Source organism: Rhipicephalus microplus, chromosome X (assembly GCF_043290135.1).
Source record: "Rhipicephalus microplus isolate Deutch F79 chromosome X, USDA_Rmic, whole genome shotgun sequence".
NCBI lineage: Eukaryota > Metazoa > Arthropoda > Arachnida > Ixodida > Ixodidae > Rhipicephalus > Rhipicephalus microplus.
The window spans coordinates 11,771,116-11,797,611 of NC_134710.1; the positions used below are offsets into that span (position 1 = coordinate 11,771,116).

Sequence of the window (26,496 nt, forward strand, 5' to 3'; positions counted from 1 at the left end):
CATCATGGCACGAGCACCAGCAAGACCCGGCTGGCATGCGCCACGCGCTCGTGCGCTCCAACAACGAGGAAAAGGAAGTTAGTCGAATCTGTGCTTCTCGGCTACTCGGACTCGACGACCATAGTCATTAGACTTGTGGGCACAAGTTCGCCCTAATAAAGTTGCTTGTTTTTTTAAGCCTGTCTGCCTCACCATCGCTACAATATTTAGTTCACATGTTCTCAGTAGCCTCGACTACCGGTCGGCAGCGTTTGCTGATCATGCTCAAAAAGCGTAGCAAGGCCCCTTTAAATTTGAAGGGTGGCTTCGCGACAAAGAATATTTCTCCTGAATAAGCGTTTTCACTGCGTAGCACTGCTATACTGCAGTGAAACCACATTTACAAGCAATTACATGCGGTTTAGCATACACTTGTTCGTTTATGTCAAATACTTCAAAATATTCGATCGATCATTTAAATTCGAATCTAAGCGAATTCGAATACTTTACTATTCCTTTGTATATTCGAAGCATTAGAATGTTCACACAAGCCTAATTTTATAAGAAATAGAGGTAAGCATTCTTCTTAGAGGCTCTTCCCCAGACATCTTGAATTTTGTTAAAGATCGAGCAAGGGCCTCCTTCTCAAAATCACGTCTAATTATCCTGCACCATAGGGGGGCACTTGCCCGGGATTATACGGTATTGCATGGCAAGAGTATACAGTAACGCCGAGCGTTGCCCAATGTGAATCGTCTGATTGCCTTGCAGGGGCCAAGTGGTTACTTGTCTACTTCACAAAATGATGAACTGTGGCATAGTGGGTACTCGGTAAATGCACTTACAGTAGATTCCATAAAAGAATTTATAAGTAGAAGTGTGTGAATATTTGAAATTTCCAATATTTTTCTAATAGTGCTTGCTTTTCAATTCGATTTGCACTGAAATTTTTACTATATCAGAGGTGAGATGGCTGAGACTAAATTGGGAGCAGCTTTTGGAGCAGCTAAATTTCAATCTTGGAGCAGAAGAATCTTGCCTAGGAGCAGTTAGCGGCATTCAGTATCTCGTCCTGGGAGCTTGAAAATACAAATTTTTAGCAATGGGAGGGGGCCACCAGTGCATATTTTAATTGGCCTATAATACACATAATAACACTGAAACATATTTTGAAGGAAGTTTTTAAACAGATTATTGCCAGGTATGACCTGCACTGCCTTTTTACATACCATGTGACCCATTTGGCCCTCGTATCAAACATGTGAAATGATATTTAATAAAAAAAGGTTTTGTTGAAAACTATGTTCCCCAAACACATTAAAAAAAACGCATCACGCTCAAAAAGAAATCCAAAAATTGTGATTGCACAAGAATCTTAGTTATGTAACAGTGGTCCTTCGCTTAAAGAAAAGCCTGACACGATAGTGTCAAGAGCTTATTACAGACAAAAAAGCATGCTGCACCGCCATTCATGGCCACCTTGTGCGGGACCACCTTCAAGATTGCAGCACGGGAGCCAAGAAACCTCGCCGCACCAACTATCTCGCGCCGACTATCTCGAAAGGGCGTGTGTATGGCACTAAGTGATAAGCAAATGATACTGATAATGCCTCTCTACGCTAGCAAGCACGCGTGGAGCAGTTATATATATATATATATATTTATTTTTTTATCATAGGTCATCACTGTCAATTTAGAACTCCCAATAATACATTGACTTGCGATTGCCGCTCCGCGAATCGCGTAAAGCACTCACACAATGCAGATAAGAAAATCATGTCCACGCAAACAAACCGCCAAATGTACAGAGGCCAGTCTTATTGCATAAGAAGAAAAGAAGGAAAACAAAGTCACACTGCCGCTGACTGAAACAGCAATCGGGCTAAGCCTAAAAGCATAGCCCAGAACCGGCACGCATGCAGTGATGCTTCACTTTGAGAGTTTAGATTACAAAACGGAGCAGAGGCAAATCACCATTCATGAAAACTGTGCCACGTAATCGCTAACACGTCATGAGTGACGAATAAAGCACCGAGGTGCGCGTTCATATAGTTTAAAATTGTTTGAACACGCATTCTGTCATCATGGCTTTGGAAATAACCAAGTGTTTCTTTCTACCTGCAGACACCAATGTGCAAATTTTTAGTGCGATGGCTTCTTTAAATGCAAAATGCCCTGAGAACTCACTTGTCTAAATAAATTAATAGCTAATGGGCGTAAACCCGGAATGGGCTTAACTGTCGCTCAAGGAGCCCATTTTGAAAACCCATGTGCACGCGCCAGAGCATCCAGGAGACGCGTCGCATGCAGGGAAATGACTCCACGTTTACAGTTAAGAGCTCACGGCAAACGCACACGCGTAGGTGACCGCACGCAGCAGCATCAACATGAAAACCGCAGCGACCGGTGGAACGCACTAGCACAACATAAAACCTGAGAATCAACCCCGCTACGCTCGCCACTCGACTCCACAGTTCTCGCAAGGCGACAATATCACCAGAACGCACAGCCTAGCTAGTAGAAAAAGCACACTCAATGAACGGCAGCACATTTTTGCTGGGTCATATATATTTACAACAGTTTAGAGGAGATTATGGTGGCACAATGGTGGCAGCGTTTGTCACAAAAGAAGTGCAAAGTAAAAAAAAAAGAAACATGATTGGGCGCATATTATTAGTCAACGCGGCCTTTTCTCCCACCGAAGCCGAGGTTGGCATCAAAATTCTAGCTTTCGAGGCTTTATTAGAGCAGTTCAACGTAATTTTCACGATTTTTATGCTTTTGGAGCAACTTGGCGCAAGAAAACGGAAATGTATAAATAATGCGCAATATGCACAGCTGTCTCACCCCTGCTATAGCGAAATGACTTATTAACCATACATAATAACAGAAAGAGATTCAATTATTGCCGATACTGGATGCGAACTCTTGCACTGCCCACGTGCACGTGCCCTTGTGCAGCCAATGCTACCTCAGCTTCCCCTTCTTTGGTAGAGTCTTGCACGCACCAAATTCCTCCGTAACTATTTTGCAACATCCTACTAGGGGGGCCCAGATGATTTGCACCCATCGAGGGTAAAGCTTGAGCGGTGGTAACGCGGCTGCAAGAGTAATTGGAAGGCTCACTGGTGTCTATTCACAGCTCAATTGCAAGATGCTGACAATGACAAGCCTTGCGTTGCAACACAAGTGCCTTCGAGAGCCCCGAGGCAGAGGCACAGTAGTGTGGTAGCAAGGTGTCTCGACCTTCCAATAAGAAATCAGACGCGGGATCTAATGCGGAAGCTCGTCGGGCTCACTCTTGGGACATCTTTGTGGTTTAACGCTCTCCCAACTGAGCCATTTGGGCAGAAACTCAGAGTGAGGCAAGTCTTCGAGATCATTCACCTGTGCAAAGTTGTCCTTACTTCCATAGAGGTCATCATTGAAGTAACTATTACACTCCTTGCTTTCCCTCTGTGCTTTGTGGTTGAAACATTGTTGAGCGGGCTTTGAAATTGGCAGACAGCACATAATTTTTGCCACATCACTTGCTTTGCTTTTGGCAGTGCCTGTGCTATGCAGCCATCTATTTGCGGCTGTGGCACAACTTCCCGACCTTGGAACAGATGCTTAGAAGATGCAGCATGGTCTTGACATACTTGAGAGTGATGTGCTCGGCTTGAAGAATTTCAAGGATGCACTCTTGGTCATGGTAGTCACCCAAAATGTGGCCAGTCTGAGACAAGTTGCGCAACTCCAGTGTCACCAATACGCTGCCACCAACATCGAAGAGGATCTTCCTAATGCAACCATTTCAGCAGTGGGTGGTAGGCCCTCAAGTGATCTCGACTAGAGATGGGTCACTCAGGAGAGCGCCCGATCATTTGAGCGGCTCTTTGTAAAGAGCGAGTGATCCGCGGCTCAGTAAAAGTGAGCGGCAGTTCTTTGGGAGACGGCTCATAGCAGAGCCAATTGAACCGCCCTTGGACTGTTCCATCTGATCTGACATTTCGCTGGATCACTGAGAGAGTGAGAGCAAAGATAACCGCCGCTCTGAGTGAGCGAGAGAGAACCGTTGCTGAGTCTCCTCATTGGCTGTCAGTGACCCGGTGAGCCGGCTCATTTACAGCCAATAAGCAAACTGAGCGAAGGTTCTTTCTCGAGCACTCGGAGCAGCAGTTATCTTGGATTTTGCTTGACCCGGTGAGCCGGCTCATTTACAGCCAATAAGCAAACTGAGCGAAGGTTCTTTCTCGAGCACTCGAAGCAGCAGTTATCTTGGATTTTGCTCTCTCAGTGATCCATCGGATACTCCCCGATCAGCTTCGCTCGCGTTCTCAGCAGAGCTGGGCGGTGGCTGGGTCTGAGATTTAGTGAGAGTGCGGCTTTCATGCCATCAATTGGCGACAAAAGAAAACAACTACTGGCACGTGGCGTTCGTGTTACGGACTTTCCATCGCCTGACTGGCTTCGAAACCTGTTAAAAAGTTTCATGTTGTTTATTCTATGTCTGGCTTTCGCGAAGCGTGCGCTGGCGATCTTCGCTCATGCTTTTCATGGTGCTCGCTTGCTGTGCGCTTGTGCGCCGCAATGTTTTACGATTCGCGTTGTTCATGCACCATGTTTTCTTCCTCAAACTTCTACAACTCATTGTCGAAGATGGTGCCGACCTCCAAAAGAACAACAGGCGAGCATGCCCTTTTAGTTGTTGTTTTCATGGTGTCATTTTCAATTTAAGTCCATACCAACAAGTATTTTTTTTTTTTCAGTGGGGACACAATTATTGTTTTCAAAAGTGACTGTTCGAAAGTGCACAATGCTGCATTTACGTTGTTGTACAAACAAAATGTGTGCAAGCGCATGTGTTGTAACTATATTTACAAATTTACGACTGTTATAAAGCCGCGTGCCTGAATCTGTGTTTTTGTTTTTTGTGTCAGGCTAATAACCATCGTCATCGCTTATAACCGTGTTTCTGAGGCTCTAAGTATATGTATGAAAAGTCGTACTCCTCTGTGACGAACAAAAAAATGCCGCCACATCCACGAAGTGAATGATGATGAGTGGGCGAAGCTCCGGAGGTAAACCTGGTAAACCATGAATCCTCTGTACATTTTGCCCACTCGATTTTATTGCAACGCTCCCCCTAGCGTACGTCGCCGCACTATATCGAACGATGACACGCGCCATATGTGGCATCATTCCTATTTTATAACACCTCGCATCTTTCATAATCAACTACACGTACCGCCGTCTAGTTTATAACATCTTGCATCTTTTGGATGGACGGACGGACGGACAGACGGACGGACGGATGCATGGACGGACGGATGGATGGATGGACGGACGGACGGATGGATGGATGGATGGATGGATGGACGGACGGATGGACGGATGGATATGGCTGTACCCTTTAGATCGGGCGGTGGCTAGCGTAATACTTAATGCCATTAGCTAGAAGTACCGCCATCTAGTGAACACTGCAAGAACTGAACGAGAGGTGGCTACGGACGGACGGATGGATGGACGGACGAACGGATGGATGGACGGATGGATGGACGGATGGATATGGCTGTACCCTTTAGATCGGGCGGTGGCTAGCGTAATACTTAATGCCGTCAGCTACAAGTACCGCCATCTAGTGAACACTGCAAGAACTGAACGAGAGGTGGCTACATACAGGGGACGCACAGCCCACGCCTTAAGGAGCTTCGCTCCTAACAGGGTTGTTTTTGCAAGAGTTGCCGGCGCTCATTATCTTACTGAATGTTTTCCCTTTTTGTCCAGAATGGAATTGTTCTTGAACTGTTCCAGAAGACTACAGCTGATCGGTGTGCACAGAGAACAACTGCAGAATTGCAGAGTCGGTGCTTCTCAAAGACAATGGCATGAATCCTTCGATATTATGTGTTAATTTCCCCGTGTTTTTCATATTACTAGTTTAAAGAAAAATCAATTTTCTTAAAAAGAAGTCAATAAAGTACGAGCAATATTAGTTGAGTTTATGTGGAGTTTATTTTGCATATTCAAACCTTTACATTATTATTCTATGTTTACGTACTTCAACTGCTATCGTTTGTTGCCATAATATAATAATGTCATACAAGCCCAATTTCGTGCCATATCTTGCGCATGTATCAAGAGCTCTTCTGCACTTTTCTCAGTATAAAAATTTTGTTTTTTAATGTGTGCCCAACAGTTGTGTTCTATTTTTTACACTACTGCTGTCTAAGTTCCTAACTATGCTGGAAATTTTCGTCTTCAGAGAGATTGATCACTTCTATGTTCTTTAGAAGAGCAGAGCATTGGCCTAGTTGGTGATGCATACTTGAAGAAATGAAGTGCAATGAACAGGACAAAAGAATAGGCACACATGATAAAGTGCTTCGTCCTGTGTGCATCTTCTTTTGTTGTCCACTTCATTGCGCTTCATTTCTTCAAGTATCTGTATAATAATCTACTGTTATATGTTAATTACTGGAGCTTGCATCACACCACATTTGATGAAATGTTGATTTTTGGTAATGAGGACAATAAAATGAGGCCAAAGATAATTTTTGTTGAGTGAAATTTATTTTTTTTTGTTTTCTAGCAAATAAATGCTACGAGGCTGCAGGAATTACAGAATGCACGATTGCAAAGTGTGTGTAGTGAAACGTGCGAAGGGCGGCGCAGCAGGAGTAAGTGGATGCTATAAATAAAGAAAAGGAAAAATGCCGCGCACGCCGCATGTCGCAGCACGCGCAAGCGGGCTTATAAAAAAAAGAAAGCTCTCCGTGCATGCGACAACAAACAAAAAACGGTGCGGGAGAAAGAGCTAGGGGATGAGGCGTGGCTGGTATTAGTTTGCCATGACGTTGTGCGCCACCATTCATGCAAGTTTAAACTCTGAATCTCCCTCACCAGGGTTGTAAATGAAGGAATATTTGGTGCTGACGTCATCAATTAGGGCTTCTTATGGGGGGTACACGGAGTAATTGACCCCTGGTGAATCGGTGAGCCATTGAACTGAGCCAGTTCATTTTAGTGAGCTAAGCCGTTCGGAGCCGCTCACTGAAGTGAGCCACTTTGCCCATCTCTAATCTCGTCTGATCACACAATATGGTCAGGTACCACAGGTAAGACTGTAAGACTTTCTGCAGAACCTTGCGATGTGGTTGGGGGTACTGCAGCAGAAACAGCAGTTATTATTCTGCACCCTCATTGCTTTTTGTGTGCTGACAGATGGGAAGTGCAGGACACTATGCTATGCTATTAGCTGTTGCAAAGTGGGCACACTTGGTTGACCGACATGGTTGAATTTGTAAGAGCTGCAGCCCATGAAATGTGTTCCATGCAGTCCGTACTTTCTATCCCCATGCAGTCTACACTTTAATATGATCGGCAACCTAATTGCAGGCGACCTTCTTCCAGCACTTCCGCTTGGATGCGAAGAAAAGTTAAAAGGTTCTTCGCTCGATGCAATTTGTCTTCGGAAGTTTCCATCCCACTAGTTGCACGGTCATCTTCCTTTATCTTTCGGTGATACATGATAGTAATCAGCGCTCATTGACACAATTCAGTACCATGATGTATTGATGCGGTGACACTCCAAGACATTCTAAAGCACTCACTCGGAACTGGAAATCGTCATGGTGTATGCTAAGTTTGGCAACCTTTGTCTAGCTCTTCACGGGACACTATGCAAAAAGATGATCCATGTGTTCATTGATGAGATCTCGCCGTCTGAACCAATCCGTAATTTTTTCAATTATGCTCGGCTAACCGGATGTCTTCAATGAACCGCCTCATGCTGCCAGTCAAGCACGTGAGTAAATTCTTGAACTTTTCAATGTGCGGAAACTCATCGTTCTGATGAATTGTCGCATCGTAACGATCCCAAAACGCCTGCCATTCGCGCAGGTTGGCGCTGTAGGTAGATATCTGTAGTCTCAGAAGTGCAACCGATTGATGACACTGTTGCCTTACCTGGTCCAATTCAATGGAATTCGGGAGGTAAAAGTTACTCAGTCTGGACCCAGGAGCATGTGTTCGGGTAGCCTGCTGGCGGCCTAGCAACCAGTGATTGCATGGCACGCACGATGCCGTAGTTTATCTTGTCGCTATATTCCTGCGCCGATTCCACTTCGCCGTCTGTCTTCATCCATGTAGAGGGGTCATGCTTAGGCCCCCTAACTCTCTTTTTTTTTCTACAATAAATGTTGACACCTCTTTCTCTCTTCATCTGTGAGTAGAAGAATTGCGTCGTCGAATCTCGACAATGCAGACCCCTTGTCCTTGATGCAGTCGAGGTTCACGTGAAGTTTCAAGAGGTTGCGATTAATTTACTGCAGCAGATCCAATAGCTGCAATAGGGCTAACGCGAGACCAGCCCTCCGTGCACCCCGCTTTTTGCGCAGCCGGTCCGAATTTGCCATGGCTATGATGTGAAGACGTCCCTCAAGGGGCAGTTCTGGGTTTCGCGGCACCACCAATATAACGAAATGACTGATTTGCCGTACGTACATAACAGAAAGGCGTCTGTTTATTGCCGGTGCTAGATGCGAAATCTTGCACCACCCACGTCCGCGTGCCCCCATGCATCCAACGCCACCTCAGCTTCCTCTTGTTCGATAGTCTGGCACGCTCCAAGTTACCGTAGCTATTTTGCAACACTTACTATTTGAACTATACGAACTTCCCAAAGATATATATACGGTCAACATCTGATTAAAAGTGACCCCCTCAGAATTTCAGTGTGGTTTAACTCATCAGTGTCATCACATTCTTGTATTCTGGCAAAGCTGCCTTTCAAGCTCTGCTACAGTCACAAATGTATTGACTCAAGAAAACACTGGTTCCTATATGGAAATGATAGATGAGGTAGAGGCTGATGTTGGGACTCAATTGATGCTGTTTTTGACCTGAAATTTTCACAGCAAGTCTGAAAAATCGGACGCCGAAAATACTTGGCATCCAAAATTTCTAAAGTTATTGTATGCTGACATCTACAATGCAGATTAGAAACTCTCAACTCAAGTTAGCCCACCCTTGTCCACCACATCAGCTAGGTTTCCACAAAAGCTGAAAGCGAAAAAGAGGCTGAGGAAATAGCATCTTTGCCTTTCATGTGTAAAGTGTTCTCGGCAAGCTGCACCAAATCATGTACTAATACAATCGGCCTCTGCATTGCCTGATTCTTGATAGGACAACTACGAACAGGGTGTCTAACAATTTTCTTTTTTAAAATTCCCTGTCTTTTCCAGGTTTTCCATGATGATTTAAAGCGAATTCTATGACCCTTACGTCTGCTTCCTCGAGACCCTCGAATGGTAAAAAAAATCAGGCGCTCCTATAAAATAAGTAAATAAATGTACCACAAGCACTCAGAATGTTCTGAGCATGTGCAGTAAATATGAAAAAGATGTATATCTGACCAAAATGCAACCTCTGAGTCAGAGAGTAAGCAAGTTAGCTGTTTATTGTTTGGAAGAACCAGAAAGCAAACACATGAGTTAAAATAACCCCAGCTAAAAGTTCCAAGGAGCGAATGACTGTCTTACAATGCAGCCAAAGCTGTTAGAAAGCGTAGAAGTCGCACCATACCATCTCGTGGCATCTGTATAAAAGTAGGACATCGAAGCCTGACCAGTTCCACCACTGTAATATATTCTAGTTCACTATAATGGTTACAGCCCAGGCTGCTTAGGATGTGGATTGAATTGCATCTACCTGTATTTACCAACTTTACTGTTTAGGATGTGGATTAGATTGGATCTGATGCAACCTCGATAGCTGCCAAAAACCTTGGTTTACTAAAACATTAAAAAGGCTTGAAAATAAGAAGAAACGCCTCTTTCGGGCTGCGAAGAAGAAAAACACTGATTCTGCATGGGAAAAATACAAGGTTGCCAAGAAAGCATATTCAAGTGAAGTGCGCAACGCCAAGTACTCATTTTTTCATACGGAACTTCCAAAAATTCTTGCTGATTCACCGAAGCGTTTCTGGCAAATAATAAACCCTCCTAACACGCCCCCCATCACCCTTACTAATGATACTGGTCAAGAATTAAGTTGTTCAGAATGTGCCAATATATTCAATGCCGCCTTTTCGTCTGTGTTTACGAATGAATCTGACCCCGTTGAAACAGAATTAGTCTCTGTTAATCTGCCTGAAATGCCACCCTTTAACATAGGTTTCAATGGTATCCTGTCTTTAATAGAAAAAATGAAACTGTCATCCTCGGCAGGTACCGACGAAATTACATCCAAGCTGTTAAAGAACACAAAGCACAGTAGGGTTTAGTTATGTCATTTAAAAAGTGTCTAAGCTTATCTGCCGTGTACTATCGCTTGAGTCTGCGCAAAAGCTTCTGTTGGCAATGATTCAGTGTTCGTAGTTCTTTTCTGTGTCGCTAGGGTTATGGGTTATATATGAAGTGCTGCTTCTGAAATAAAAATTAGTTGCGAGTGTAGCGAGTGTCGTGTTTTCTTGTCCTCTTCGTCCCCGTCGAATTTGCGCTACTACACCATATGGTTAAATGAACACAAAGCACATATCAGCCGAGTTTTTGTTTTTGCTGTTTTCCCAGTCACTTTCCTCAGGTATTCTGCCTCTCGACTGGAAGTGTGGGAAGGTCATTCTGGTTCACAAGACAGATAAAAGAGACTGCCCGTTAAATTATCGTCCCATATCATTAACCAGCGCGTGTTGCAAACTCATGGAACATGTCATATACACTCATGTCATGCATTTTCTTGATTCTAACAATTTCTTTCATTCCTCTCAACACGGATTTCGAAAAGGCCGCTCATGCGAAACCCAACTAGCCCTTTTCCTTCACGACCTGCATGCTAACCTCGATGGTAACCTCCAAACTGATGCTATTTTTCTTGACTTCACTAAAGCTTTCGACAAAGTTCCACACCAGCGCCTACTAAAAAAACTTTCTCAAATAAATCTACCAGCTGAACTTCTTAATTGGATTGCTCAATTTCTGACTAACCGCTCTCAGTTTGTTTCCGTTAACAACGTTAAATCTAACTTGCTTCCTGTTAGGTCTGGAGTGCCACAGGGATCTGTCCTTGGCCCGCTTTTGTTTCTAATCTACATTAACGACTTACCTAACAATTTATCCTGCAACCTTCGTATGTTTGCAGATGATTGTGTCATCTACCGCAAGATAAGCAATACTTTTGATCAAGCAGCACTACAGAATGACCTTAATGAAGTATTAAACTGGTGTGACCATTGGCTTATGACCCTTAATCCTAACAAATGCAAATTAGTTTCCTTCCACCGCCGCAAAAACCCACTCCAATTTTCCTATGAAATTGCTAACATGCCAGTCGAAACAGCCGTATCCTATAAGTATCTTGGTGTAACATTAACCCCTGATCTTTCCTGGCGAACGCATATCACTAACATGATTTCATCAGCCAACCGATCATTAGGATTTCTAAAACGTCCCCTATGTCACTCACCGTATCACGTTCGTCTTGTGGCCTATCAGTCGCTAATCCGGTCCAAACTAGAATACCCATCACCCATCTGGAGCCCTCACCAAGTTTATCTGATCAACGCTATCGAAGCAGTTCAAAATCGTGCCGCTCGCTTCATTCATTCTTCTTATTCTTACGATGTCAGTGTTTCATCCCTTAAAAATGAATCCGGTCTATTAAGTCTTTCCCTTCGCCGCAGAATTGCTACGTTGTCACTGTACCACAAGTTGTATCACAGCTCACTCCACCAACCACCTTACATCGCTCCCGCCGCACGCATTTCTCCCCGCACTGGCCATCCACTTCAAGTCTTCCGACCCCGATCTGGCACTTCAACATTTTCTGCATCATTTCTCTGCCGCGCCGCCAAAGAATGGAATGACCTTCCCCACGATGTTGTTTCAATCACCTGTCCATCACGTTTTATTCAAAGTGTGTCAATGCATCTGCAATGTTAACCTGTGGCTTTTGTATCTTTGTTGTACAACCCACCCCTTATGTAACACCCCCCCTGTGGGGTCTTTAAGGAAATAAAGTGAAAGTGAAAGTGAAAGCTGCATTTACTAGTGATTTGATTCCCCACCTGAATTGCACACCTCTACATACTTTTCAGCAAAAAAAAAAAGACAAAAAAAAACACTACTACTCACATATTCTGTGCACTTTGCATTGAACAATGACTAACAACAACGCAGCAAGAACGGAGCCGTACCGCATAATTTTCTTTCTATCTTTCATTCTTTTTTTTTTTTCCATGACGAGCACATGCATGTTGATGTTTCATTTCTCTGGACTTTGATGCTTAGAGTTCAACGAAGTCCTCAGATGCCTGCATTGAAAGCTAGGGGTAGCGTTTAAGGCAATGACGTTTGAACATGTGCTGGCAAGAAAAAATCTGTCAGGGTGCAACAGCTCTCTCGATTCTATAGATTTACCACAGATGCCGGCGGGTTACCTTCGTTTGTGTACTTTTCTATGGACATAATGCTAAGAAGCAATCACAGATATAATAATACCATCTCAAGAAACTGAAATGAGAAATTTAGATCAAGTTACCCAACTCTACCATTGAAACGCGAGCTACCAGCAATGAGTGTGCAGCTGAGGAGGTTTGCCGTTGCATCGCCAATAATAATAATGAGAGCGATGATAATAATATAAGACATGACAGAGCCCGGCAAGTCCTAATGGCAGTCCTAGCTGAACCAGAAGGCCTTCAGGCTGACCCGAATCATGGTCAAGACAAGCATGCACGAATTTAACGACGTGAGTAATGTTGTGGTAGGAAAGTCAGACATGCTGTGTGATATGTAGAAGCAACAGACATCAGAACAGTGTATGTACGAACAAGGAAGCTAGGGAATGCTTTAGACAATGCAAAGGACAAGTTGCCAAGCGAAAATTTCCAGTCTTTTTTTACTTTGGGCTGCCACGATTGCGACAACCAGCACATCGTGGTGAGACCACTGATTTCAAGGATAGAACATATCAAAACACGAATATTATGTAACTACACCTGACCTCATATGCCCTCGCAAAACATGTGGAATCTACAGGCCATTAAACTGACTGGTCAAATATGCATGCTCTGGCCAAAGCAAGCTTGCATCATGCGTGCGCCTGGAATACCAGCACATGCATACACATGCACATGCATATGCATACCAGCATATGCTGAACAGCAGTGATGGAATGCTTCCAACAATGAACTTCCACTCACGTCACGTACTTAGGCATACTGAAATACAATGTACCTTTCTCATGGATATTATTCAGAAGAAGGCTCCCGTAGCGGGTGCCATAACGCTCAAATGAATTTTGTAGTCATGCATCGAGTGAAATGAGCTGTGGGCCCATCATTCAGCGACTGTCAAAAAAATGTCAAAAAAAACACCAAGTTCATGTGATTCCTCACCTTGAATGTTGTAATTGGTGCAGGAATTCCCTCACCTTCAACCAGAATTCGGTATTTCTGACGAACTTCTCCCTGCTGCTCAGGAGTCATATTGACTAGATAGGCAGGGGGGTGCCATCTGGCCACAATGCAAAAAAAAAAAAAAAAACAGTTCAACTGCCTATAAAGTTCCACTCCTCAAATGCATCGTAAGGAGATAACAATTACACTACTACTTCCCTTGTGAACTGCAGTTCAATAAGTTACAAGTTGCTGGCTATGAAGTGGAAAAAAGCAAAGAGCTGTTAGATTTTCTATCGTGTTTTGGTTTAAAGCGACACATAACAAACACGAAGTGATACATGAAGTGATACCCAATAAAAAAAGACATGGATGCTCTATTTATAGACTTCACCAAAGCCTTTGACAAGGCCCCCCATAACCGTCTAAATATGAAACTGAGTGCCCTGAACATCAACCCTAATATCTCTAAATAGATTGCTAGTTTTTAGTCCAATTATTGCCACTTTTTTTTTGTTATTAACACCTTGACCCCATTAGTAAAGGTAAAAACAGGTGTTCTGCAAGGTACCATGTTAGGGCCAATCCTATAAGTAACCAATTATCATCCCAACCAAACTCTTTGCAGATTATTGAGTAACTTCCAGACAAATCACTAACCGAATGTGAATGTGCTGCAGTCTTACTTTAACCAAATCACCCACTGGTGTTATGAATGGCAAATGTAAATCAATGTCTGGAAAATGAAGTTCACTCAATTTACAAGAACTAAGAAACCCGAGCTGCATTATTACATGATTAACTATATTTTAGTTAAAATATAGTTAAATACTTAGGCATACCATAAAATACTTAGGCATTCATCTTGCACACAACCTCTCATCTCTCATGGAATGCTTATGTTGAAGCAATAACCAGTATGGCTTCAAGAGCTCTAGGATTCATTAAATGTAATCTGCACTCTGCTAACCAGTCCACCAAACTTCTCGCACACATAACATTAGTTCGCACAAAAATAGAATATGTCGCCCTTATTTGGAATCCCAATTAGCAATACCTTATTCACAAACTAGAGGCTATTTGAAACAAAGCAGCCCGCTTCATCACAGGAAAATATTCCCGAGCATATAGCATCACAGCTATTAAAACGTCATTGGAATTACCTGCTCTAGAATAGCTTAGGCTTATCGCACTACTGCCCCATTTTCACAGGCTTTATTTCAGTGATTCATGCTTCTTACAACCACAGATTAAATCAGCTCGTCGCATTTTTCCATGCCTGGATCATGCCAGTGATGTTCCATGCAGGCAATTTTCTCTTCTTCAGGAAATTTTCGCCTGTCATTTCGAGCCAAAGGGAAAAAGGGAATCTTTGTGATATTGCAGGGAATTTTAAGAATGGTTGAATTCTCCTATGAAAGCTGATAGTTAACGATCACAGTGCACCTTCATCAGCTGTATTCAGTTTTTGTGCATGCAAAATGCAAGCATAGCCCTGGAGATTTGTTTCTATATTCACGCAAAGCGATTTCTATTTAACTATTGGTGTTAGACTTTAAGCCCACAATGTGCAGTGTACTAACAGTATATAAATTAAGAAAGTCACGTATTTGTTGTGCGGCAGTGGAGGGGCTAGTCATTACTTCAAAAGTCACGAGAATGTCAGACGTATAATTATAGTATGTGCGTGCATGGATGGGGGCGGAAATTAGTAGTGTTGTGCAAAGAAATATGCTAGAAATTTCGTCAACGTTTGCAGGGAAAAATCCCCAAAATAGGGAATTTTCATGTCTATGAATGGGAACTCTTTGGCGTAGTACGGAACATCACTAGATTATGCTTACAAAATGCAACTGACGTTTGCCCGTGCCAACTTCTTTTGTGACTCACCATTGTTTCTTGCGATTTATCATTGGGATAAACTGCCAAGCAATGTTATAACTGTGCGCGATCACGACAAATTCGTTAGCAAATTAAAGAAGATGTAGAATGTAGAAATGTCACATAATGTAGCTTTTTTTTTTAGTCTACTGCCAATATTACCTGTCTTATTGCATACATTGTTTCATGCCTTACCGAGTGCTGCATTGCATTACCATGTTTTCACTGATGCAAAATTCTTGCATTTACCTTTCTATTCTTCATGTTCTGTATAAATATTTTCTTCTGTGAACATAACCCTGCAGCATTGTAACTACCCCCCTACGTAATGGCCACGTGGGCCCTTAGTGTATACGAATAAATAAATAAATAAATAAATAAATAATTCACTGAAGCAAACAAAAATGCCCTGAACTTTCAAATTTGCTCTTAGCTAGTCTCTGCCTTTTAGATTATGGTTCTGAATGTGAGGTCACTGTTGGTCTTTAAAAAATGATTCAAAAATGACCATGAGGTGATTCTTTAATCTATTTCCGTTCCAGTTCATTGCTAGCCTTTTGTGTAATCTGTTTTCCCTGATTTTTCTCTTACTGACAATGCATCTGTTTTAATGATTTTAAACGACTCAATGAAACTATTGATGTAAAACTTTTCGGCAGCTTTTGAAAAGATTGTGGCAAGTGGCACCCAGTGCTTCGTGCCTATAAAAACAAGAAAGAAAAATCCTTATCTTTCTTAGATTTCGCATAGCATACTTGACCTGCTGCATCATGTTGCTAGGTTAAGGCATAAAAGGGTAACCCACTTACAATACATGAGTTAAATATTTTTAAGAAGGAACTTGACTTTAAAATTTACTCGTCAAAAGACTTATGCTTCAGAGTAACATTACTACATAATGAAAATTCACCATAAAGAATTTTAAGCATCGATATTACTTTGCCCAACATCTACAAATAAGGTTGCTATAAATTATGTACCTTGCAGTGACCCATTCTTATCGTCACTTGCATGCAATAAATATTTTCAGTCGGTATTCATAACTGATAACTTTGACATACCTGTCTTTATTCATGTCATAACATTCATTCGTGACTCGCACTGTTAAATTAATGATATTACACTGTCTTTTGATGATACTCTGTTTCTAATTTTGCTTTTAAAGAATAATAAATCTTGTGGCCCCCATATTAATGTCCCTTTTGTTGATGATATCCATGGACTTCCCTGTATCTGACTAATTTTTGAAGCCTTTATCTGCCTTGACAGTTCCTTTAGTTTGAAATTTGTGGAAAACATTTGCAATGCACTAATCCGGCAATAAGCAGCAACTGTTAAGTTATCATTATTTCATGAACGTCCAAATCATGGAAACGTCTGGAACATAGAATTTTTAGGAATATGATGGAGATTTCTCAGAAATAACGTCCTAAGTGATGTCCAACATTGTTTTTGTTGCAGTTATAGTAGAATAACCCCGCTCGCAGAGTTTCCCATGACATTTTATATACTCAACATTGGAAATCATATTGATTCCATTTTTACATATTTTTTTCAAGGCCCTTGATACTGGTAAACACTAAGACTTCTCCGTAAACTATGCGCCATACTTAACTCTTTTTTAGTTGACTGGATAGCTAGATTTTTCAATAATCATTACTACAACACTTGATTTAGTTCTTCAAACTCATCCACAGTAAATCCATCGTCTGGCATTCCCCAGAGATTTCCTTCTATACAAAATTAGGTAGCACTAACGTCGTCAATGCTGCTCTCGACACAGAAGCAAGTATGACAGCGGGTCTAACATAGAGAAGCAAGTAATAACAGTTAAAAGATTTTTGGAACTTATCTTTTATTAGTAATCAACATTTATCTGACTCAATAAAAGTCTACCTGCAGAAAAAAGGAATTTGTATAGGTTCCTCCATCATAACAGTCTTCAGCAATTTGCTTTAAGGTAAGCTGGATAAGGTTATGCAGGGACACCTTGACAAATCTATGGTCATAAAAGTTTGTTGGTATGTTAACGGTTAAAGAGCTTGTTTCGCAAAACTTTCGGCATCCGTACCGGCGTCGGTTGTGGGCGAAAAACCATCATGTTGTCCATGACCGAAAAATTTGGAAAGATGCAAATTAAATAAATAATAAAAATTGTTGGGTCTGAGTGAGGATCGAACCCAGACTGCTTCAGTGGTGAGCAGGTGTTCTACCACACAGCCACGTGTCTGCTCGTGAATACAGTGAAAACAACTTTCACACTTTACAAATAGTACATGAATATTGTATACAGGGCATGTGCGTCATCTAATATCCCAGCAATATAGAGTGGTGCAAGCGTACATTGCCATCGGGAGTCAGAACATGTGATTATCCCTCCGACTTCACAGCTTAAAGCCGGCTACTCATTACGAAAGGCAAACACATTACCGCTCATATTCCCTTATAGCCACCAAGTGGTTCATGGCAAGTTCAAAAACATTTCACGCCGATTACTGCTAATCGTTTAATGTATACTGCCCACTACACAGAATGCAGCCATATGCGAAAGCTTCACTGATACAAGCCACTTTCAATTTTATTGATTACATTGTACTAATCCACAGTTCGAACGGCTCAGCAACATTATATACAATAAAAAGTATGCACTAAGTGGTTGAAGTATGCACTAGGGACAGGATATTGCTCTCGCGTTCACTCTTAAAAAATTAAGGGTCCCCCAAATTTTGCCGTCTTATTTGATCGCTGTGTCAAAAAAAGAAACTGATTATCGTTACACCAGGAGAAAATTATAAGTTAAGTAGATTAATCTGCAATAAAAAAGGGCTCCTTTATGATGTTTGTTATGGATTCAATATGAAAGACTACACAAGTTCTGCTGAAAAATTGAAATAAATCGTTTGTTGGAAATTAACACTGTGCCTTATTCGTCAAATGTTCCCTTTTCTTTCTGTCCTCATTCATTGCTGCACAGTGTCATAAAAAAAAATTACATAACAAGCCCACAACACCACCCTTCTTTAGGTACAGCTTCTTTCCTTATCCAACTGAAAAATAGTTGTTGGAAAAGCTAACCTGAATCATCCCATGCTTAATAATACCTGTTACTTCACTATTTATAATATTAATGAAAACTGACAGACAATGATGTCAAGGAAAGTATAGGCACGACCGCTGGATGAAAGAGTGCACGGCACGGCCTGCCGCGTCGAGCGGCTTTCTATGGGAGAGCGCGTGTCAGCCGTAGTTGCAGTTGCGGCCGCTGAAGCGCGACGGGGCGGGGACAGGAGGGACGGAAAAACGGGTGGCAGCGGCTCCCACGGCGCAGCAGCCACAGCAAATGAGCTGGTAGTTGTCACAACAATGACCCACTCAGTTCTTCTAATCAGTATTATTTTTTAATGTCATTTATTACAGTGATGACATATCGCATATTTAGTAGAGTATGTAGGCGCTATATAGTTGAAAAGCCAATTGAATTTTCATGCACGTGCTGAGCACCTGATGTTTTGTTTTTGTTTTTTTTCCCGGAACCACCTTCTTGCTTTGAGGCTGAAAGAAAATTTCACAATGCACGTAGCAGAATTATATGACACTGACTGTGTAACAAAGTGGTTGATCTATTAATGAAGATGCAATGCATCCTTCCTTAAATTACCGTATTTCGATTTCCGTGACGTTTATTCAGCCCTTTTGCGTTTTCTCAGCCCGAATGCTTGACAACTATATTTTTGAACACTTCACAATAGATGTTCTTAGTTGTTATATGCTGAAAGTGTATGACAAAAAAACATAATTTGAATCTTTTTCATGTTATTCAGTACACGATAGTAAAAGTAATTCAGTTTTAAACGATGGATTAAAGTGGTTTCTACGAATATGGTGACGCGCTCCTTGTAACTTTACTAAAGAGGCTACGAAAGTATACATCATTAGAAGCGGCATTGAAATTTCTTCATATTTCTTACTAGGCAGAAGAATATATATATAATATATATATTATTAATGAGATCTAACAGACAATAATGCCAAAGAATGAATAGGGGAAGCTATTAGAACCATTATAATGTAAAAATAAGAAAGAAAAGTGGCTGAAAAAATAACTTGCCCTGAGCAGGAGGGATGGCAACCTGCTCAGGGCAAGTTATTTTTTCAGCCACTTTTATTTCTTCTTATTTTTACATTACAATAGTTCTAATAGCTTCCCCTATTCATTCCTTGGCATTATTGTCTGTTAGACCTCATTATTATTGTTTCGAAACATGGAAAAACAAGCCCTTAGGTATACACTTCTTTCCCTTATATATATATATTGAAAGACGCAGGCAGACTAGGTACGGCGAGCAGGCAGGGCGAGCAGAAGCGTTTATTCTGCGATGTCTGGCTCGGCTCAGAACCACACCAAGAGAGAGAACGATGATGATGGGTATGTGCAAGTGAGAACGATGATGATGGGTATGTGCAAGTGAGAACGATCAAATGCTTGGAATGTGCTTACAATTTCCCCCCCCCTCTGCGAAGCGGCCAACCTGGCCGCCAGTCAGAGATCGGCCGAACGAGTAACAAAAGGCTTCATGCGTGAGACGTGAACTATTTCCGTGCTGCGCAGACGGCGGTCAGTGACAGACTGAAGCGGGGTGACGAGGTAGTTAACTGGAGATGTCTGTCGTACAACGGTGTATGGGCCAACATACCGGTGAAGAAATTTCTCGCAAAGGCCCGACGCTCGAACCGGGGTCCATAGTAAAACCTTATCGCCAGCATTAAAGGCCACGTCGCGTCGTTTTTTATCACAGCGATGTTTTCTCTCCTTTTGGGTTGCTTCCGTGTTTTTGCGAGCAATTTCACGGCATTGTGTGACTCGGGCTGCGAACTCTTCTGGGAGCGAGGTACTGCTTGGAGCCGGTGCAAAGAAAAATGCCGTGTCGAAGACCGAGGAGGCAGATCGGCCGTACACGAGAAAAAACGGGCTGTAGCCAGTTGATCGTTGTACCGCAGTATTGTATGCGAAGGTGACAAACGGTAAAATGTTATCCCAATTTTTGTGGTCAGGATGCAAGTACATCGATATCATGTCAGAGAGTGTTCGGTGGAAGCGCTCGGTAAGGCCATTCGTTTGCGGATGGTATGTAGAAGTGGTTTTATGCACTGTATTGCACGCCTGCAGGACTTCATCCAGGACCTTGGAAAGGAAGGCTTTGCCACGGTCACTCAAAAGGACGCGAGGGGCTCCGTGGCGCAAGACGATGGAGTTCAAGAAAAAATTGGCGATTTCTGTGGCGGTAGCAGAATGAAGAGGTGAAGTCTCGGCGTATCTTGTTTGATGGTCGACTGCAGTGACGATCCAACGGTGACCGGAAGGTGTCAACGGCAAAGGACCATACAAGTCTATTCCGACAAATTCGAATGGTGTGGTGGGACAGGGAAGAGGCTGAAGGAAACCAGCAGGCGGGGATGTGGATCGCTTGCGGTGCTGACACAACGCGCACGAGCCCACGTATTTGGCCACCGTTGTGGACAAGCCAGGCCAGAAGCAGCGCGTCTTGATGCGATCGTAGGTCTTGTGGAAGCCTAGATGACCGGCAGCAATATCATCGTGGAATGCTTCCAAAACTCGAAGACGAAGGCAGCGGGGAAGAACTGGCACCCACTTGTTACCGGTGGGATGGTAAATGTAGCGCTTAAGCACACCGTCCTGAAGGCGAAATTGTCGAAGCTGGCGTCGCAAGCGGCTGTTGGGTGGTTTAGTGACACCGCGAAGGCGATCAATGAAAGACCGACAGTAGGAATCTGCCAGCTGAAGTGAACGTAAATCGGAGTTCGAAGATAGCTGCATTGGATCCAGCGATGCGAGCGATACGTGTTGTGAGGCAAGCTGGGTGTCAGAGTCATTCGAACGCGATGCGGTGGACGTATTGTCACGAGAGAGCGAAAGTGGGCACCGGGACAGCGCGTCGGCATCATGATGACATTTGCCAGACTTGTACGTAACTGTAAAGTCGTACTCTTGTAAGCGCAGTATCCAGCGCGCAAGACGTCCTGACATATTCTTCATTGATGAAAGCCAACAGAGTGCGTGGTGGTCGGTGATGATGGTGAAGTGCCGACCGTAGAGATACGGGCGGAATTTCTGTATCGACCATACGATAGCCAAGCACTCCTGCTCCGTGATGGTGTAATTCCGCTCAGCTGTTGACAGAGTCCGGCTAGCGTAGGCCACAACCTGCTCTTTAGAGGTGGAATCACGCTGCAGAAGGACTGCTCCAATGCCTTGTGCGCTTGCGTCAGTATGGAGTATGGTAGGCGCTCTCTCATCGAAGTGGCGCAGCACTGGTCCGGAAGTCAGGCGTTCTTTCAAAATTTCAAATGCAGATTCGCAGTCGTTGGACCATGAGAAAGGAGCACCAGTGGCCAATAACTTATTTAGCGGAGCCGCTAAGGTAGCAAAGTTGCGTATAAAGCGACGAAAATAGGACGCGAGACCAAGAAAGCTGCGCAACGTCTTTTGGTTGGACGGTCGAGGGAACTGTAGCACAGCTGCGATCTTCTCGGGATCTGGTTGGATTCCGTCTTTGGAAACGACGTGACCGAGGACTTTGATGCTTTTGCTGGCAAATGTACACTTCTTTGTATTTATCTGAAGGCCAGCCTTGGAGAGACATTGTAGCACCTCGTCTAATCGTTGAAGATGTTGGGCAAAGGTACTTGAAAAAACAACGATATCATCTAAGTAACAGAGGCAGGTCTTCCATTTTAGGCCACGAAGAACAGTATCAATCATTCGCTCAAACGTGGCTGGAGCGTTGCACAAGCCGAATGGCATTACATTAAATTCATAAAGGCCGTCCGGTGTGGCAAATGCAGTTTTTTCTTTGTCAGCCTCGTTCATGGGGATTTGCCAGTAACCTGATCGTAAGTCAAGGCTCGAAAAATAGTTCGCCCCTTGCAGTGTGTCTAAAGCGTCATCAATTCTAGGCATAGGATATACGTCCTTGCGTGTGATCTTATTTAACGCGCGGTAGTCAATGCAAAAACGAACAGAGCCATCCTTCTTTTTAACTAAAACGACTGGAGATGCCCAGGAACTCGAAGAAGGTCGTATTATATTTCGCGATAGCATCTCGTTCACTTCTTTTTCAATTATTTCTCTCTCTGATTGCGAAACCCGATATGGGCGACGGCGTATCACACGAGAACCGTCGGTTTCAATGCGATGTACAGCCGCGGAAGTCTGACTCAGTGTTGTGGTACAGCTATCAAAGCAGGCTTTGTGCTTAGCCAAAAGGGCCAATAGTGCTTCAGACTGTTTTGGTGTGAGGTCTGAACCAATGACAGGTCGAAAAGGGAAAGAACGTGAACCTGGAGCTGGTACTGGTGACGAAGACGGGCAGAGTGTCGCGATGGAGGTCAATGGAGAGAAGTCAATCTTTGCCACTGTCATTCCCTTGGGCAGCAGCACAGATTCTGCAGTTGTGTTAGAAACGGGCAGAAAAGCGCAGCCAGAGGAAAACCGGAGGAGGCAAGAGGCGACGAGAATTCCACGGGAGGTGCAGCGAAACGAAGGAGCCACAAGTGCATCACCGTCGGTTACTTGGGTAGATGCGACAGCTATCACGTGTTCGTGACCAGGGTGCAGGACGCAGTCTTCAACAATGACCAAGTTGGAGATCGAGGGTGATGAAACTGGAATGGGCGCATCCGTTGTATCCGTTATGTGAATGACGTTCTCTTTAAAGGATATAACAGCGGAAGCAGAATGCAGAAAGTCCCAACCAAGGATAAGTTCATGAATGCACGTGGGCAACACAATCATCTCGATGTGGTGACGTATACCATCAATAGAAACACGAGCCGTACACTGTCCGTCAGGTTGAATCAGCACGTTATTTGCCCCACGCAACACAGGTCCCACATAGGGCGTTCTGACTTTACGGAGGCGCGAGCACAAGTCACTACGCAAAACAGAAGTAGTTGCACCGGTGTCAACGAGAGCTTGCACAGGAATACCTTCAATAGTCACTGACAACATATTAGCTGGGCGAACAGGAGGTATTTTTGTTGGTCGACGGGACGCAGTTTTCCCTCCAAAAACTGCAATCCTTAGTTTTCCGAAGATTGGTCAACAGGACGGGAGATGATTGGACGAAGTGGCGATGCGGAGCGGCGATAGGGCGATGGAGAGCGTCGTCTGGAGGAGCGGTATTCCTGATGTTGACGAGGGGACACTGGAGGAGACGGAGACCGGTACTGCGCGGACGGGTAGGTGTCTGGAGCATAAAGATCTGGTCTTCGGAACCGGTCTCGTTCGAACTCAGCATAGCCTCGTCGTTCCTCTTGCTGGCGGCGACGGCAGTAACGAGAAATGTGGCCTCGTATACCGCAGTAAAAGCAAACAGGACGGGATTGACGCCACTGAGGATACAAGGGTGCAGCAGTCATTCCACCTCGCATAGCAGCCAAATGGCTACTAGCAGTATCCGTAGAGCTAGATGCCCCGGGAGCAGGCGGAATCGCAGCGATCTCCGCATATGTGGGCATTACCGTTTGAACAACCGGTGCTGCCGGTGTCGACCTGGGCGTCACATCGGCGTATGTGGGCATCGGGCGTGCTGGCGGAGCGACCGGGGATGTCGGTGTCGCCATTGCCGCTAACTCCTGCTTAACAAGATTCCGCAGGTCGAATGGTGGAGACGGAGCGGAGGCGACAGTGGACCGCTGCTGTTCAAGGTCTCGAAGTTCTTCCCGGATAATTGTGCGGATAAGGGTTTTTAATTCAGAGGGAGGCATCAGGCGTGGATCACTGTCTTGTTGAAGCCGAAGGGACTGCAACTGGTCAAGGCGTTGGCATGTCGAAATGACGTCGTTAACCGTAGCGGGATTGCCAACAGCCAAGGCGTTGAATGCGATTGGGCCGATTCCTTTAAGGATGTGGCGAACGCGCTCATCTTCCGTCATGTCTTTATTCGCACGGCGACAGAGGGCCAAAACATCCTCGATATACGAAGTGTACGACTCATGTGCCAGTTGTAGACGCACAGCCAGCTTCTGTTTCGCGGCTTCGGAACGACCCGATGAGCATCCGAATATTTGTCGCAGTTTGTTGGCAAAGGTCGACCAATCAACGAAGTCAGTTTCGTGATTAAAATACCAGGTTTTGGCTACGCTGGTCAAATAGAAAGGAAGGTAGCTCAGTTTCTCTGCTTCGGTCCATCGATTGGCTGAACCCACACGGTTGTAAAGGTCAAGCCATTCCTCGACGTCGTCACCGCGAAGACCCGCGAACACGGGCGGTTCGCGCTGAGGGCTGGTGACAGTAGATGAAGAGCGGGCAGCCGCCGGCGTAGGGGCTGTAGCGTTAGGGCTAGGCGTTAGGTCCGATGTCTGCATACCTGTGTGGGTGGCTGGGTGCAATCGGCGACCAGATCGGAGCTCCAGGTGGGAAATGAACGTAGGAGGACGTCGGGATCTTACCCCGGCACTTCCACCACTCTGAAAGACGCAGGCAGACTAGGTACGGCGAGCAGGCAGGGCGAGCAGAAGCGTTTATTCTGCGATGTCTGGCTCGGCTCAGAACCACACCAAGAGAGAGAACGATGATGATGGGTATGTGCAAGTGAGAACGATGATGATGGGTATGTGCAAGTGAGAACGATCAAATGCTTGGAATGTGCTTACAATATATATATATATATATATATATATATATATATATATATATATCACAAAGAAACAGTAATGAATAACAGAACCGCATGACGGGGACTGCCAGAAGACAAGTGCGTTGGAGTGCTATCGGGATTCAACAGTGCCCGTGGAGAGGCTAATGTGAAAAGGCCAAACGGATGGTTTTATAGATAGACACAAAAGCCAAACGTTGGCCGCACATGCTGGAGGCAGAACAAAGCAACACCAACAAATAATGTGAAAAGTAAACAAAGACAAGTATAACAGAGCGTTTATGTCAATTTTTTTCCTACCGCAGCTCTTTCCAAAACAACTCTCGTCACTTTCTCTCAGTAAGAGGCTCTCAACATGTGTGTCGGCTGCCATGTATATATTTCTTTCAAATATAAACTCTTGTCGCCCACTAGCTGCTTTTCGGTACACTTTTGCCTCCGCATGTTTCGCTGAGGTAAGTTTGAGTCTGCATGTGTGCCGTTCCGCAAATGACCAAAGACAGCCGAATTTCTTCAATGGAAGGGATGCTCGAGCTTTTTTACGAAAACGAACATCAGTTCCACATGGCACTGCGGGAGAATGCACGACACCGCAACACGACAGCATTCAGAAATAATCGGAACTAATAACAAAGGTGCCAAGGACTTAAAGGCAGGCATTAGAAAAAAACTAGAGATAACCCGGGAATCAGAAAAAGAAACTAGAGATTAGAGAAAACGGGAAGGTAGTGTCACGACTCCTAGATGCAACAACATTTGCAGCCAGCGGCTGTGGTGGTTTTGCACCCGACATGCATAACCTTATGCATGTCGGGTGCAAAACAAAGCACTTTTTGTGTGTGTGTGTCGCCAACTATTGTGCACTCACTCAGATATTCTCCCTGAAAAATATCATCGACGAGGCTGTGAAGGAATTGTCAACTCGCTTTATTATGTAAAAGTGTGAAAAAATAAAAAAATTAATGCCAAGATCAGCCCTAAATTGAGAATAAATAAAATATTTTCAAGCATTTTGATCCCACTATGTGTTCACTGTTGAATGTAAGGTTGAACTAGTTTCATTATGAAAAGAACGTTGTGACAGAAAGAGACAAAAACATTCAAAATTGCTGGAATGCAAGATGTTGTGTTTGCATTTTTCAGCCTTTCATTGCTCTTTTCGTCTCACAATTTTCCTCTTATTCACTTCATAACAGCTCGCTCAATTGCCATCATTGAAGTTACAGTCACTGAAACTTCAAAAAGGCTCGAGGACACTTTTATGAGATCGCACATGCAAAGTATTATTTCGTGGCTGTTGCATCTGATACTATAGACGTCTTTGGAGGAGGTAAAAAGTCTTTTTTATTTTGTGGTAAATGAACAGTGGCAACTGCAATTGCTGAAGTTACTCGCTCTAAATGAAATGACTAAATCTGAAGCAATGTTTTCCGAAGCAACATACTCACATTTATTATAATGAATTTTGATGCATTAGAAAAGGTGTAGCTCTTCCAGATCTCTTAGTTGAGATATTGTGGTATCCCAGTCAGATGTGCTCACAATTCTTACTTCTGCCAAAACTGATCAGTGTGCAAGGTT

General features: G+C 43.7%; 1 protein-coding gene across 2 annotated transcripts in view; it reads right to left on the reverse strand.

The window, feature by feature from the left end:
• Window positions 1-26,496, reverse strand: part of abs (ATP-dependent RNA helicase abstrakt) — a 160,751-nt gene that overhangs the window by 94,633 nt on the left and 39,622 nt on the right. For both annotated transcript variants that reach the window (XM_037426588.2, XM_037426587.2), the window contains exon 6: window positions 13,358-13,475. In XM_037426588.2, coding sequence (XP_037282485.1) covers window positions 13,358-13,475 — 118 coding nt within the window. The remainder of the gene's footprint in view (window positions 1-13,357; window positions 13,476-26,496) is intronic.